The sequence below is a fragment of the Lactuca saligna genome, chromosome 5, assembly GCF_052625555.1.
Source record: "Lactuca saligna cultivar CGN05327 chromosome 5, ASM5262555v1, whole genome shotgun sequence".
Lineage (NCBI taxonomy): Eukaryota > Viridiplantae > Streptophyta > Magnoliopsida > Asterales > Asteraceae > Lactuca > Lactuca saligna.
This window is the reverse complement of record NC_136421.1, coordinates 69,106,356-69,123,443: the sequence shown is the minus strand read 5'-3', so window position 1 is coordinate 69,123,443 and position 17,088 is coordinate 69,106,356. Positions and strand designations below refer to the sequence as shown.

At 36.6% G+C, this 17,088-nt stretch overlaps 1 protein-coding gene across 5 annotated transcripts; it reads right to left on the bottom strand.

Moving 5' to 3' along the window:
* Positions 1-486: 486 nt before the first annotated feature.
* On the bottom strand, positions 487-6,500 carry LOC144997044 (TMV resistance protein N-like). Of its 5 annotated transcripts, XR_013659697.1 has the most exons (8): positions 5,936-6,500; positions 5,290-5,545; positions 4,429-5,205; positions 4,031-4,339; positions 2,220-3,929; positions 1,641-1,777; positions 1,106-1,443; positions 487-648 (listed from the first exon to the last, which is right to left on the bottom strand). XR_013659697.1 is itself a non-coding variant. In XM_078956862.1 (5 exons), the coding sequence occupies exons 1-4, from the start codon at positions 6,412-6,414 to the stop codon at positions 2,229-2,231; spliced, it is 3,606 nt and encodes a 1,201-aa protein (XP_078812988.1). In that variant the 5' UTR covers positions 6,415-6,500; the 3' UTR covers positions 1,798-2,142; positions 2,220-2,228. The 5 variants fall into 5 exon arrangements, 1 of the variants encoding a protein (XP_078812988.1); XR_013659694.1 differs by having other exon boundaries at positions 4,429-5,545; XR_013659695.1 differs by having other exon boundaries at positions 1,119-1,443; positions 4,429-5,545.
* Positions 6,501-17,088: the final 10,588 nt, after the last annotated feature.

Below are 17,088 nucleotides of genomic sequence, written 5' to 3'. Positions count from 1 at the left end.
TTTTTAATATATAATAATAACGTACATTACTATTTCTGGCTTTTAGGTCCTAGCTAGGATAAATGCAAAAAGTAGCAATATACATTCATTTTTTGTTCGATTTTTGGATTCAAATATCTTTGGACTAGATGTTAAAAATAGCAAGAAACTTTGATATGTAACTTATCATTGTTGAAATGTGGGATGCTCGTGTTATTAGTACAAATCAAATTCATAGAATTCATCAACATGATGGAAGCAACATTTGTTTTACATCCACATATCAAGTCACTATTGGTGCACCATGTAATGCATTATCAATTGTATAGACAATGAAGGATAATGTTTTTAAATATCTCTGTTTTTTTTAAATTTGATCAACTTGTCTTTTGTTATCTTTTTAGTAAATTATGTCTTAGAATTTAATGAGCATAGTTAATGAAATTAAATAATAAAAACCCAAAAACCAGAAAAACCAAAACCAAAACCAAAAAAGGATAAAAAAAATATGGGAAAAAAACATTATTGGTTTCTTCCAAAAAACCAAAAGCCAAAAATTTTGGTTTCTCCCAGGTTTATAAGTGCCTATGTTCTAACTGACGCGTGGATAGAGCCTTCTCATTAAACAGATTGTCAGAGAGTCTTCTCATTAACCGAGTGTCACAGGGCCTGCCAAATAATCAGGTAAATAAGGTAATAACTTAGCCAAATAATAAGGTAAATAAGTCTAATAAAATTTGGGCTATATAGAAGAAATAGCATTGTAATTTCATTAATTTATTTATTAATAGCATCTACGTATATTGGTTTGTATATTATAGCATTGTACATCAAAAAATGTTCCTTATTATTGCGTTGTATATTGAAAATACCCAATGATAGCAATTTCATCTAAAATACAAAGCACTTTTCGCTGCTACAATAAGAAAAAGAAAAAAAAAAAAAACAATATATAGCGGGTAAAAATTCTCAAACTGCAACGCCTCAATAGGAAAAACTTCAATGTTATAATAGAAAGAAATGAAGGTAGGATGCTATAACACACATGTATATGTGTGTACACAACTATTTCTTGCATTTAGCTCATAAAATTGTATAGTTAATTTTAAATTTGAAGTACTAGTACCTTGGTAATATACCTAATGTTGTGTATAGTTTGGGAAAGATCTTTGTTTGGTTTTTATCTAATAGAATAACCTTTGATCATTCTACTATTAGGCTGCATTCATTACACGAGACATGACAAGATATGCTTTCTCCGGCTATTTCTAGTGTTAAGGACAAAGAGCGCATTCACGTGCTTTGCACTGACAAGAGGACGAGAGTGAGTCAATGCCCGGTCTTGTTCCATCAACTTTGTTGGGACAAAAAATTACATCATTTGTCTCATTTACATTGGTCTCACTCCTGTTCCAAATCCAATGCATGTCAAACGTAGTACATGGCTATTTCACCTGTCTTGTCCTGCATAACAAATGGGGACTTGAGATTACTTATTTTACCACTAAACCAGAATTTTTTACTAGTTATTGCCCACTGATTTTTCATAGTACAACATTGTAACAGGGGGAAATGAAAGTATGATGCTATAAGAAAGATATAATTTTGAAGTAGGGAAACACATCATAAATCTAAGAGTTCAAGTAGAAAAAAAAAAAAACCTCTTTATGTTGTGCTGCATGTTGGGAACTTCTAAAAGATGGAGAAACTCCAGCTCTCTAATGAATAGAACAACCTCATCTTTGGTTTGCTCAGTGTGCACCTCCACAACTTTCTCCCCGATCGAGTGTGGTGCCTTCTATGATATATTAAAAACAACACTATTTGGTTTAGGAAGAAAGAAGAAAGCATGATGTTGAAAGGACCTATAGATACTAAGGACAAGAATCAATTACATTAAACAATGTAAAGGTTAGGATAGATAGAAACACAAATATAATTTTAAATGCCAGAAAAGAAGAAAAAAAGAAATAAAGTCTTTACATTTTGAGTCATTTGCATGAGATCCATATGTGTTTTTAGGAGTTTAACATCTCATTCTTGAACTCTAAGACTGTATGATAAAGGCTCCAAATCTAATTGAAACGATAATAACTAGAACACATGGTGTTTTTGTATGCATAGGACTTGTATTTTCTTTTAACTTTAGTTATAAATATTTGACTGAAAATCAATTATTGTCATATCAGTGTAAAATTTCAAACAAAAGTAAGATGTGCATTAGAAAAAGGAAAAAATACCCGTTAAAATTATATATGTGAATTTTCTTCTTTCCGGGTCTTCGGAGCTTCCCAAATCATCCCTGGGTATATTGAGTGTTGTATCTCAGATCTAAAATCACATGACTGAAGCACTCTCCGCCCAAAAATATGAAGTCGTTTCAATAAGAAGATGCTCTGCGGGAGATAACTTATGCATGTACATGTTATATCTAAAATTTGTAAGCATTCTAAACATCCAAGTTCCTCGGGCAATTTCTCAAGTTTAATACAATAGTAGAGACTGAGATATTTTAGACATTTCATCATACAGATGCTCTCCGGGATATCTCGTAAATGCTTGCAAAAACTGAGGTTCAGATGCTTTAAATATTTTAATCGGCCAAGATCCTCAGGTAACTTCTCAAGTAATAAACAATCGTGAAGTTGGAGAGATTCAAGATTTTTCAACATGCAAATGCTATCAGGAAGATCTTTAATCTTTGCAGATGACAAAGTTAGCTTCTTTAAATTTTCTAAACGGCCAATTTCTTCAGGTAATGTTTCAAGCAGCAAACAAAAACTAAGATTGAGAAGTTCAAGATGTTTCAGCATACAAATGCTATCAGGGAGTTCTTTAATCTTTGCAGATGATAAAATTAGCTTCTTTAAACATTCTAATCGGCCAAGATCCTTTGGTAACTTCTCAAGATTCCAACAGGATTTAACTTTGAGAGATTTAAGACGTTTCAACACACAAATGGTATCGGGAAGATTTTTAATCTCTGTATATGACAAATCTAACTCCTCTAGATATTCTAGCTGGTCAACGTCCTTAGGGGCCTCTAGAATACTGCCTTCGAGTTTAATCTTCTTTAAATGTTGTAACCCACAAATGCTTCTTGAAAAGGTCTCATGGTTCATGCAAGCACATAGACCTACAGAAATAAGCTTCTCAAGGTTTCTAGTCAATAAGGGTTTATCTTCTTTATAAAAGCATGTAAACTGAAACTTTGGCAAATTATTGTTCGGGTGAATAGGGCATCCATCTAGGGACTCCACAATCAGATGTAACTCAGCTATAGAACCAACCTCAAGTGATTCATCCTCACTACAAGAAGAATCATACTTGTTACGAGAAGCAACACTCTCTATCCAGAATTTAAAAGATTTAAACCTCAAACAACGATTTAGGTTTAAGTAGACAAGCTTTGTTAAACATCCATTGGCTATGTGAAGTTCTTCCATATCATTACAATTTTCAAGATCTAACGTCTCGAGATTTGGAGTCAGCCTGAGGTCAAGGTTCTTCAACTTTGAATAACTTATGTCGAGGTATGTGAGCTTTGGGCATTTATCGGCCATGTGAACTTTTTCCAGATCATAACAAAGTTTAAGATCAAAATACTTGAGATTTGGAGTCAGCCCAATGTCAAGGGTCCTCAACTTCGAGTTTGCGAGTTTGATGGAACTCATATTTGGAGATCTACAAGGCATTTGAAGTTCTACCAAATCCGAACATCCTTCAAGATCTATCAGCTCGAGATTGGGAGCCGACCCAAGGTCAAGGGTCCTCAACGCTGACCAACTGAGGTCGACGGTTTTGAGCTTTAAACATCTAGCAGGCATCTGCACTTCTACCAAATCACCACATCCTTTAAGATTCAACGTCTCGATATTTGGAGTAAGTCCAAGATCAAGGGTCCTCAACATTGAATTGTTGAGGTCAAGGAATCTGAGCTTGCTAAGAACCTAGGGTAAGTTAAAAAAGATGAATGTTAGTGTAATTACAAAGCAGCAGATGTATATCATTCAAAAGGGTATCGCAAAATAATCACTCAACCATATTCTACCTTTCTTTCTCCCCCTTCCCAAAGTTGTACAATTCTGCTGTGAGCCATATCAAGTGTAACAAGATTATTTGCTTGAAATGTTTTGGTTAAAGACGTAAAAGGATAATGGTTCCAACGCAGATATTGCAAAGCATTTGACCATTTATTAAATTTCTGATTCGGGTTAGAACAATCACTTTTACTTGGATCAATAAATCCAATAGACACATCAAGAAATCTAAGTTCCTTCATCTTTCTAAGTCCTTTCATCAAAATTTCCGGACTGAGTTCCGATGTGTATAATTGTATATATCTTGTAGCTTCAGTACCCTGTAATCCAAAAAGAAAACACCTTGAAACTTGTGTCACAGTTAATAAAAATGTGGAAGCTCTAACTTAGGATTAAACTTGATCCTTACCAATTTATTAGACAAGATATCTACAATTTCTTTGTTAATCCACAATCGACTATGTTTGTTAGGCTTATCCGGGTGTGAACGACGAACAATATTCTTGCCAAGTTCTTCAATATGGTCATGCATGCCCAGACGCTCGGCATAAAAAATATTGTTATGAATAGTTATGAGAGATTTTTGCTCAAGAACTCTTAAACCATTTCTAGCATGAAATCCACAGCTTTCAAGCGCATTGAGTGCACGGGCTTTCGGCCATCCTTTAAGGAAGCATGCAACATTTAGAAATATTTCCTTGTAATCCTCCTCTAGACTGATATAGCTTATTTCCAACTTTTGCAGAGTTTCCATTAACGGAATTGTTTTAAGTCTTTCTAGGGCATCTATCCATTCAAGCTCATTTTTACCACAAAGAAACGAAGCCAGAACTTTGATCGTTAACGGAAGCCCAGCAGCATAATGCACAACTTGTTGTGATAGCTCTTCATACCCTGGATTTGGATTCATTCTCCCAAATGCATACTTACTAAAGAGGCAAATTGCTTCCTCATCCAATAACAACACGACGTTATGAATCGACTTCACTCCATGTGCCACGAGCACTTGCTCATCTCTTGTTGTAATGATAATTCTGCTTCCTGGCTTAAACCAATTTGTCTCACCGGCTAAGGCCTCAAGCTGCTCTAAATGATCCACATCATCTAGAACAAGAAGAACCTTTTTACCAGGCATCCTCCTCTTCATCTTGTTTTTTCCGTCATAAACACTACTAACAGAGATGCCCTGATCATCATTGAAGACATCAGAAAGAATTTGATTTTGCAACGACTTCAATCCAGACAAAGAAGCTTTTGAAACTTCCCTTACATTCTCAACGAAGCTTGCACCTTCGAATTGAAAGGATATTTGATCAAAAACAGCTCTGGCCAAAGTTGTCTTCCCACCACCTCCCATTCCCTTGATCCCAATCATGCGGACATCATCAAAAGCAGATCCTAAAGACGATAAAACATCTTTGATTCGGGTCTCCATGCCTACTAATTTTTCATCAATGCTGAAATTGATGGCTCGTAACTCTAGTGAAAGCTCTTCAACAATTTTTTGGATAAATTTAGCTTCACGACTGTATTTTAAAAAAAAAAAATTAATTAGCTTATTCAAAACCCCATAAGAATTAATTTCACATCTATAGAAAACAAATGTACATGATGTAACATGAGATGCCATGTCCGATCCTTTTCGGCTTTTCCATCCGGTGCTCCAGGGTAAACTCAGATTAGAAAGAAATAAGTTTAAAAAATATTCCGTATATATCATATGATGAAATAATTTGAAATGTTTTTTTTTCCTTAGGATTGAATTACGACAAAACTGAATGCTCAAGCTCCTCTTTTGATAAATACGAAAATACTGAAAGTGGAAACCGATTTAGAATGGAAATGATTGGGAACTTTTAGTCGAGTTGAGCCGGATTTCACAGAAATGAAAAAAAAAAAATAGGATGATGAATTACCCATACGCAGCGCTCTTTAACTCCCATCCAGCCAAATTTGCAGCTTCTCTCAGAGCGTCCCTCCATTTCCCAACAGCCTTGTCGTTTTCATGGTTGGCCAAGGCTTTTTCAACTGACCCGCTTTGATTGCGGACTTCCGTCGGTTCGACATCATAGAAAATAGGGTAGGCAGTGTGCTCGTCGTTCTTGTGACATTCCATTATCTTCACAAGCTCGTTTAAACACCAGGATGAAGATGCGTAGTTTTTGGAGAAAATGATGAGATAGAGTTTTGAGTCTTCGATGGATCCGATGAGCTCATCACAGATCACGTTTCCCTTCTTAATTCTCTCGTCGTCTTTGTAAGTGTGAATCCCTTTCTGTTGTAGAGCATGATAAAGATGATCAACGAAATTTGTGCGAGTGTCTTCGCCTCTGAAACTCAAAAACACATCATATTTAAAGCTCTTGTGAATAGATGAAGTGGAAGAAGACGCCATTGCTGTATGCTTGAAGGATCCTAAATTTCAAATCTATATTCGGGATATTTTATACGAAATAATTGCGAAGATTCTCAGATGACTAAATTATCCTCAACAACAATGGTTTATATTGTCACAGCTAATGTGAAAATGATCCCCAAAAGTCACCGCCAAACCACACAAACGTTATCTTTAAGTTGGAATATTTCGTTTTTTCTTCCATTTAATATTTTTATATTACACAATAATTATTATTTTTATTTCATTTAAGGATTAAAACAATAATTGTACCATCTAATATAATAATATTTAAGTTGTATATGGAATGGTTTGGTTTGAACCATAACTATTACAATCTCTTAATGTATTTTAACAAGTAGTAGTTAATATTGGTTTTCGTTAGCGGTTTTAATCGATTAATGGTTATGGTTTATGGTTAATATTGGTTAACTATAATGTTTTGTCCAAGATGACAAAATAAATAAAAACATGTTTCTATAAAAATTTAAGATTATTTATAAAAAGTACGTACAAGTATATATATATATATATATATATATATATATATATATATATATATATATATATATATAGAGAGAGAGAGAGAGAGAGAGAGAGAGTGAGAGAGAGAGAGATTACTTATCATCTCTAATTCTAAATAACTACATTTTAAATTTTAAATTCTTAATATAATTACATACCATATATTTAAAATTATATTATGTTAAAAGTATTTATTAATATTATTGACTCGGTTCGGTTTATAATGGTTCAGTTTTAGATGAAAACGATAATCGAACCATATGTATTTGGTTAATCAAAATTAGAAACCACATCATATTTTTTAGTAATGGTTCGGTTAAAATGGTTCAATTATATTAGTTAATTTGATTATGGTTTGCTTTTCAGTTAATATCCTGACCCCTAATAATATTAATGTTTTTCCGTGTTTCTCGTGATATGGCATGGGTACTTGCTTGAATAATTTATTAGTACAAGATATCCCTTTGTTGATTATGTAGTTGATATGGATTGCTAGAGGAACCGACATGGTTAATAATGGGCTTACCGGCTTTCCTGAGCTTGCCTTAGTGTTGGCGTATGGTTATTGTGTATGGGCTAACCCCTCATACATCATTAAGCCCTCAACACAATTAAAAAAGGTTGGTACTCAACACACTTACAATGATATTGAGACTAGGTTGGCAGATAGTGTAGTACTGTTATAAGACTACGGGGTGGCCCGTAGCATTCACCTAGACGATGAGCAATTACAAGGATGTTGAGAAGCTATTCTTAGGCTCGTAGTTTCCTCTAAGTGGAACTAGATCATGGTAGGATGGTTCGTGAGACTATGGGAAGGCCACAACATTCATAGGATTGAGGAAGGTTGTGGGCTATTTGGATACCTGTGGTGCATGTAACATTCATTTAGAGAAAAGCAGGTCATGTTACATCGGTGTAATGGTTAGTTATGTTATCCCTGGTTTGAACTAGAGGGTTGTTGAAGCCTTATATACAAGTAGGTTAGAGTAGCCTTTCCGGGCAAATTCTTGGATAAAGTCTCGTGGTACAGTTATTTGAATGATGTCGGTTTCAGAAATCGATCGGGAACCTGGCGCTTCAGATAATTGGTAGATCAGCTCGGAGCTCAAAAGATCTTGGATGGATTGAAAATGTGAATGTTTGGTCGGCAGGATAATTTACGGTCATAAGGATTTCATTCTAATTACATTGTGAAGTCGAGCCATATTGGCTGTGATTCAGAATGGTTTTGTTTGTCGAAAAGTCAGATAAGGTATTGGATTCCTGGATTTGAGCTGAGTAGTGATGGTTGTCCTTTATTAGTTAAGGTTAGTAGGAGTAAGGATTTGATCGTCATCATTATGTGAGTTCTACTAAGGATGGGTTTGATTATTGGAAGGTCATCGTATGTTAGGGTTAACTTTTATCAAGGATCTGGAATATTTGGTCGGATCGTCTGATTTCTTGGAAAGTAGCAAGGAGGGATTTCGATGATGAAATCTAATTTAAGTGGGGGAGAGGTGTAACACCCTGTTTCAATTCATATTATAATTTGGGTCCATGACCTGAAGATCAAGTATCATCAGGCTTCGGGATTTGGGGAAAGACAATTTTAAACCCATTTGTGATCGAACTATATTTATAGCACAATAAATTATACTAAATATATTGAATTGATGTGTAATTGCCCGAGAATGGAACTAATTTGATGGAATGTTGAACATTACATGTAGGTAATCATATATGACTAAAAGTGGGCAGAAGCCACAAGAAAAAAGCACAAAAGGAAGCTAACAAACATGAGAGACGAATTGCCAAATTAATGAAGAAAAAAGGTTGTTGGGAAAAATTGACCACTCTTCACTATTTTGGTCATATCTCAAGGTTTGGAGATCTGATTGACGTGATTCAAGAAGTTTTGGAAACTAGAGAGAAATTCCCACAACATTCATGTTTTGTGTTTTTGATGATTATGCAGTTTTCATCACCAAAACATGCCCGGAAGATGAAGGACGCGGATCAAGCATCTATGACATCCCGTAGGACGCCAATGTCAAACAGGTCCACGACTGGGAAGATTAAGGAGCAGAGAGTCGTCGAAGTCCTACCAGGCATTTAAGACGTCCCCTATGATGTCAATGAGTTTTAGAGGTATCTCGTGTTGGAATGGCATGTTACGTAAGGAGCTCGGATTTGTGAAGGATGTCATATGCAACGTCTAAGACGTCCCCTAGGATGCCGACCGTTTTAGGCCATTTTTTAGTGTATTTCAAGGATGATAGAGAGCATGCAAAGACGTACGAAGAACGCCTAGGCGTTATACACAACGTCTAAGACGTCTCCTAGGACGTCCAACGTCCCACATCGCCAAATCGTTGTTTTTTCTTCCACAAAATATAAATAGGGACCTATGCATCCATTTTTAGGGTTTCCATTGGCAAAAATCAGAGCTCTTACCTGCGATTTTGAGGATTCTAAACCCTTAGAATCAATTCAAAATGCAATTCCATTCCATTTCAATCCGGATTCAAGGCAAGATTCAATTCAATTTGTAACATCCATAAAATTCACACCAAATTTAAACTTTTTTTTTCCCATCATAAATAAAAACCACATAGCATTGTTTACAAAATGTTTTCAAATCATTTTCCATCAGAGTGTCCCAAAAATCATAACATAAGGATGAGGAGCGATACGGTTACGCCTTCGCCTTTCCATGATCTCCTGAAGTACCTGAAAAAGTAAACTGAAACTGTAAGCCCGAGGGCTTAGTGAGCTACCCCCAAAATACCAATATCACACTGACAATACCATAACAGTAATAATCAATCAATCAACATGCATATTGGGCCATCGGCCTGACTGGACCGCCCTACCGGGCCTACAGTCTCTTTGGATAAATCCTGAGCCTTCGGCATAACTGGTCCGCCACGTGGGTCTACAGTCTCCCCAGGCTGCTCATAGGGTATGTTGGCCTTCAGCACAATGCAGGACCGCCTCAAACCAACCAACAAGCAAATAACCATGTGTGCATAGCTATCATATACTGGCATATACAAACATTAAACATATCTATCTCACTGATCACCATCATAGAATTCTCCTGTAACTAGAGTACTGACCTAGTAGGTCACTAACACACCAATCCCTACGGATCATAAAAGCATAACATACTGTCTATCTCGATTCCGAACTAACAAATCATAACCACATGCAACATACCATAATAGTAACAACTAAAAGGCCAACCTTGGTGCCGTAGACCCTATCGATATAGTGAGGATAACTCACCTCGCAGATGTCGACTCGGAAGGTAAACTCCAACTCTCGGATCACTCGACACAGGCCCCACCACTTATAACCAGAGTTCAATATACGCATAAGTCTTTAACCCTATAAGGTACTCCATAACCCAATAGTCAACCCCTGATCAAGGTTAAAGTCCTCAGTCAAGGTCAACAGTCCATGTTGACCTCAACTTGTCGAGTACACCCAACTACTCAACGAGTCCTTTGAAGCACAATCCAACTCGCTGAGTTATCGAGGTGACTCGTCGAGTTCCTTCGAATCCCGATTAGACCTTAAGGCCACCCGCCGTGTGCATGTGACATCCCCATTTTCACGGCCAGAAAAGACCGAATTTTGCTTATGCTTTATGAAAATCAGAGTACCTATTTTAATAAAAATGTTGTGGAATTTATTCCTAGAAAAACACGATGAATACGTTATCAAAGCATTTTCGAAGAAACGTATTTTATTCATTTTAAAACATTTGGGATGTCATCGTCAATACATAAACAGAAGCATAAACAGAACTTACATTCATTTACACTAGTGATCTATATCTCTTTAATCTCTCAGTGTAATGTCACTTCATATCGACACCTGTGATATAAATAAAGTGAGTGGGTCAGGTTGGGAAACCTGATGAGTACATAGGGTTTTCAACCCACAATAATATAATTATTATGTTTAAACAATCAAACAATCAACCCAATTACCCATCCCCATTATCATCTTTAGTAGTAAGGGTCGACCCTAAGAATCAGCTATTCCTTGTTCATTCATTCCTAAGGATCATCCTAAGGAATCGACACGAAGTCCATCTTTGCCATGGTTTACACAACAAGAGTAAGTTTGCATAGTCGCTAGGGCTTAGGCACTAAGTCTACATAGGCTCCAGGATTTAGGCATCAAGTCTGCATGATCACCAAGGTTTAGGTATCAAGTCTGCATGATCACCAAGGTTTAGGCATCAAGTCTGCATGATCACCAAGGTTTAGGCACCAAGTCTGCATGGACGTCAGGGTTTAGAGTACACCGGGTGAACACATCATTCATAACACCTACAGGTTGCGATCCTGCTAGTGTTCCACTGGACTGTCTAGAATAGTTTGTGGTTGTCATCCATACTCTGCTGAATGACGGGGCCATCATTTGGGAAAGGCTTCTCACATCGTCCACCTCTTACCCTCACCTCGTGGTCTATAGCACCTCTCAACTCATCATCCAACTCATATTCCATCTATTACATCTACCCATGTTTTACCCCCAACATTATTGTAGATATAGAATACATATACAATTTAAATCATTTAAAACATGCATAAAATCGTTCATCTAGCATAGACAGCAAGTACTTAGATAATATGCACACATAGCACGTAATTTATAAAATACTTCATATCTATATGTAAGATGAAAGTAACTATACACTCACCTGGGAAGGTGGTGACTCGGCGCTTGGACAGCACTTCGTTATTCTTAACACAATTTTCCTCGACAAAACCTAGTACCAATATGACTAGGGTTTAGTCTGACATTAACCACAACTAATTAATAGTCTAGCTATTATTATTATTATATACGCGTTAAATAACACTCAATATAACTTATAATAATAGCCCAAATAATTAATTTAAGGTCCTAATAACATTACTATATTGAAACATAATCTATACTAAAGATAGCTTAGGTGTAGATCACTTACAACGAGTTTTCTTGAAAATCGGGCTTTGCTGGAGCAGCGTTCCCGAGCTAAAAGACTCTTTTCTAGGGACTTTGGGAGCCTCGGGGCTTCCTTCGGGTGCTAGGGGGTTTACCTAGACTTTAGGGGGCCTAAGGGAGGTTAGAGAGAGAAACTAGAGAGAGAAAGTGAGGTTTGAAGGTGTGAGGAAGTGAGGGAACCCGGCACCTCTATTTATAGGGGTTCTGGCTGATGGACTCGCCGAGTAGGAGGACCTACTCGCCGAGTTGGGTCATGTGGCAGCCTTCTGGTGGTGCCACGTGTCCAATTATGGTGGTGCCACGTCACCCCTATCGCGTATCAGCCTTCAAACTTAGAAAAATCATAACTCTCGCATACGAACTCCGTTTTTGATGTTCTTTAGATCCACGCATAGGTAAAAACAAGATCTACAACTTTCATTTAGAATTCGTCGGCTAATTCTCAACCGATCTCAAATTTAACAGTAGGAGGAGTTTAGACTGCTAAATGACCGCGAAGAATTCGTAACTCCTTTATACGGAATCCATTTTTGTCTATCTTTTTACCTTTTAGTTCCTATTAATGATATCTTCAACTCTCATTTAGGTCGTGTAATCCAATAACCGCTCGAACTAAAAATCGAGTTTCGGGTCATACACTGCTAAGCCAAATCTTAGAAAATTCATAACTTCCTCATATGAAGTCAGATTTGGGCGTTCTTTTTATTGACGCTCTTGGTTTAACGTATTCTACAACTTTCGTTTTTATTGCTAAGGTTAAATCTCGCTCTATCGTAAATTCACTATTTACGCTTCCCGATGTCGTATCGGTTCCGTCGCGAAACTTCGACGGGTCATAACTTCTTCGTTATAACTCAGATTTCAACGCTCTTTATATGTACGGAAACCTTGTGACATATTCTACGACTTGGTTAAGATTATTTATTCTAAATAATCTTTTGTCGAAAAGTCATTTTCGACCCCTTATCATCTCTAAATTGACTAGCCCGGATCTACGGGCGTTACAATTATCTCCCCCTTAGGATGATTAAGTCCCGGAATCATCAGCGAAACTGGGCTCGTATAATGACTCCATATGTTATATGTTTTTCACACCCCCAAACCAAGGATGGCGGAAACGTCTGGGGGTGGAGGACTTCATGTACAGTATCACAACAGCGTATATAATAGTGCTCAAAGTAAATACAACCAACATATATATAATTGAAAAAGTTACACCAAAGTATATGTTTACATGATTCAAAATCAATTACATTATGATGACAAATATAAATTGTTGACGGTTTAACGTCCCATCCTCAAAGCGATGAAGTTTTCCTGTTTCACTGATTTCCTGAGAATACAAGTAGTTTTGAAAAGTGTCAACAATTAAGTTGGTGAGTTCATAAGAGTTTTGTTTGAAGTCGAAACCGTTTTTCATTGTAAAATCGATATAGTTTGATTTGCAGAAAATCCAATATTTTCTTAGTTAAGTGTGAATAGAAATATTCCTTTATGATGCATTAATGAACCCTAGAATGACCCGTAGAGTTCCTCTATAATCGTCCAGCATATATAAGTTATATAAGGTTTAAATTAGATAAAACGTTGAATATAGTGGGTCTGCCCTAGGTCCACAACCAAACAAGGAACAGAAGATGAGGCAGGCATCACTAATTCTAGGCCAATCGAGACAAAATTCTTATAAGACTCAAACATGTACGCTCAGCGATTATAGTTGAAGTCTAACAGTTCTAGATGCAATATAGTTTTAATATCATAATAACTATCTTAAGTGAACCTGGTACTTTGTATCGGTACCCCCTTTTTGTATAAAGACCCGACACTTTGTATTTGTACCCCTTTTTATATAAAAACCGGCACTTTGTATTTGTACCCCTTTTTGCATATAAACCCGACACTTTGTATTTGTACCCCTTTTTGTATGAAAACCGGCACTTTGTATTTGTACCCCTTTTTGTATATAAACCCGACACTTTGTATTTGTACCCCCTTTTATACGAGTATGTTATGTAAATGATCATAAACTATGCCTATTATAGTTTATTAAAATGTTTGAAATGCATATGTACCCTAACTATACCTATTATAGTTTAGTATATTTCTTTGTGGTGTTTAAGAATCCCACTCTATGTAAGTCAAACGTATAGTACGATATAACTATGATTAACTTGCTTTGTTTTGTACTATTGATTATGATGGAGGATTCTTATAAATTCAGCAAGTAATTTCCTATTATATAAATATATCATGACAAGAAATACATGTAATATATGAAGTTATCAAAGATTTAACACTTTGCTCAACATGTTACAAAGTGTTTTGATAGTTAGAAGCTGTTAATTAATTCTTAGTCTTTCAGCACTGTTTTAGAAAAATCATAGAAAAATCATACAAAGTCGAAAACTAGATCCGTAAATTCTGAGAGTTCCTAAAATGAGTCTAGTTTACTCACAATTTTTATCATGATTTTTGGAAGCTTTTAACTTGTCTTAAAATGCTCATATTCACAGACTGGTCCGGGTTTGTGTTTGAAAAGACAGGCTGTTTTGTAAAAATCACCATAAATTGTAGAAACATCGTATGGAGATGTGCAAGTAGTCATTTTAAAGCTAAAAACTTGAACTATTTGCACCGTGTACAGTTTTGAAAACAAAAATGTTTAAGATGCCCAAAACAGTCCGTGAATGGAGTTGAACTTTTCTGATGAAGGCTGTTAGAAAATTTTAGTTATGTTGTTGGTGTTTTAACTTGTATTCCCCCCCTGAAAACTTGAGAAAACATGAAAATGTAGGGGTATGAACTCACCTTGAGTGATTTCAGTAGATAAGTATTGAAGAAGAGAAGTGTTCAACCCAAGAACACTTGAAGAATCACTTGAAGATTCGAAGCCCTAACGCAAATATGATGGAGTTTGTGTAAGATATCCGTGATTTGAGTAGAATGAAGTGAAATAATCATAAGGAGGATGAATTATACTTACTAAGAGTGGAAGAACACTTGAAAATCAGCCTTAAATCTCGAAATTGGAGTGGAAAAAGTTTGAGAGAAAAGTGGTGTTTGATACTTAGTGAAATGAGAGCAAATGAGAGAAATGAGGAGAGAGGATGTTTGTTCCAGCTCTAAAAACGTGGGAATGAGTGTAAATTGAGTGTAAGGGACATTGAAGTGACCTAGGTAAGGTGGGGAGGTATGGCTGGTCATAGAGTGGGTGTGGGGTGGTTGCTTGTGACATTGGATAAGGCAAAGTCAACACTCCACCTTTAATAATTCACCAATTTGATTTTTATTATTTAGATAATGATTTTTATCAAAATATATTTAAATTATGAATATTTAGAGTTTATTATGTTAAAATATAATTTCTGGAGAAAATCCCGCTTTAAAATCACGAAAAACGGGCTTAAAATGTTAAAAATATCAAAAAGGGGCTAAAAGTGACAAATTTCTGAAATCTGACCGAGGTTCGGCCTTCTGATGCTGAAACTGAGAGGAGAGAGGGGAGAAGAGAGAGGGCAGGAACTGAGAGGGGAGAAGAGAGAGGGCAGGAACCGAGAGGGGAGGATAGAGACCAAGAGAAGAGAAGAGAAGAGAAGAGAGGAGAGAAGCGAGAACAGAGACCGAGAGGCGGGTAGAGAGAGAGAGTGCGAGAAGCGAACAGAGAGTAAGAAGCGGCCGAGAGAAGGCGACAGAGACCGAGACTCAGTCTCAGCTATAGGGTTCGGTTCGGTCCTGGGGCCTTTTCGGTTCCTAGTCTCGGTCTTAAGGAGCTTCGGCTCCTTAAGAAGGGTTTCGGTTCCTAAGGTCCCGTTTTCTCGTTTTTACCCCGTTTTAAGCCGTTTTTGACCCGGTTAAGGGTCGGAATGACCCGAATGATTCCAAAAAGTTATGGGAAACTTTTGAGAGAGATTTGGGAGAGATTTCTCACACTTGGAGAGATTTGGGAGAGATTTGACATTCTTGGAGAGATTTCTCATACACAGAGATATTTGCGAGAGTTTTCACATACTTGGAGAGATTTGGGAGAGATTTGACATTCTTGGAGAGATTTCACATACAGAGAGATATTTGAGAGAAATTTCACATACTTGGAGAGATTTGAGAGAGATTTGACATTCTTGGAGAGATTTCTCATACAGAGAGATATTTGAGAGAGATTTCACATACTTGGAGAGATTTGGGAGAGATTTGACATTCTTGGAGAGATTTCACATACAGAGAGATATTTGAGAGAGATTTCACATACTTGGAGAGATTTGGGAGAGATTTGACATTCTTGGAGAGATTTCTCATATAGAGAGATATTTGAGAGAGATTTCACATACCTAGAGGGATTTGGGAGAGATTTGACATTCTTGGAGAGATTTCTAATACAGAGAGATATTTGAGAGAGATTTCACATACTTGGAGAGATTTGACATAGAGAGAGATAGAGTGAAAACGATTGAGAGATGTTTCATTTGTGACAATTGTGAGTGTTTGTCCCCGCAATGCATGGTTCTTGAGCCCCGTTAAGCCATGATTAAGGATCCTACACACTCTCGATGAGTATGCAACATGGTTTTATCGGTTTGGCTTGCCACTTACCGCAGTTTTTAGGTTAAGGAGATCTAGTTGTATGTACTTTTCGATTTATGATTTCTTATCAGAATAGCGAGTTGTTTAGTAAATACTGAACGTAAGTCCTAGTACACAAGGGTTAGTTGAGCTGACCGGTTTGACTTGTTGACTTTATTTGACTTTGAATTGACCAGAATTTAACGGTTGTCACAATCTTCATCCTAGGTAATAATTATAACTTCTATATTCCTTCGGAGCTATCTCTTAGACTTATTGACTGCAAGCAGTACTCGATCTTACACCTGCTCTTTATCTCAGGTTAGACTCCAAATTATGACCTTCAAGTCACAATCTCGATCCTTACTGGATACAAGCTTAAGATAAGTTCTTTTATTACTACAATGGAACGATGTGTCATATTCTAATGACCTATCATCGTATGTTGCAATGCTTGGACTCAGGTCTTTTAGAGTCATTCCAGAACAGGCTATACCTTCCTTCATGTTCTAATCACATCTTAAATGGTAGTATTTCTAGCTACAAGAAATTGTCGTGATCCCTTTACCTTTTACTTCGATCCTAAGGCTTATGTCAGATGTT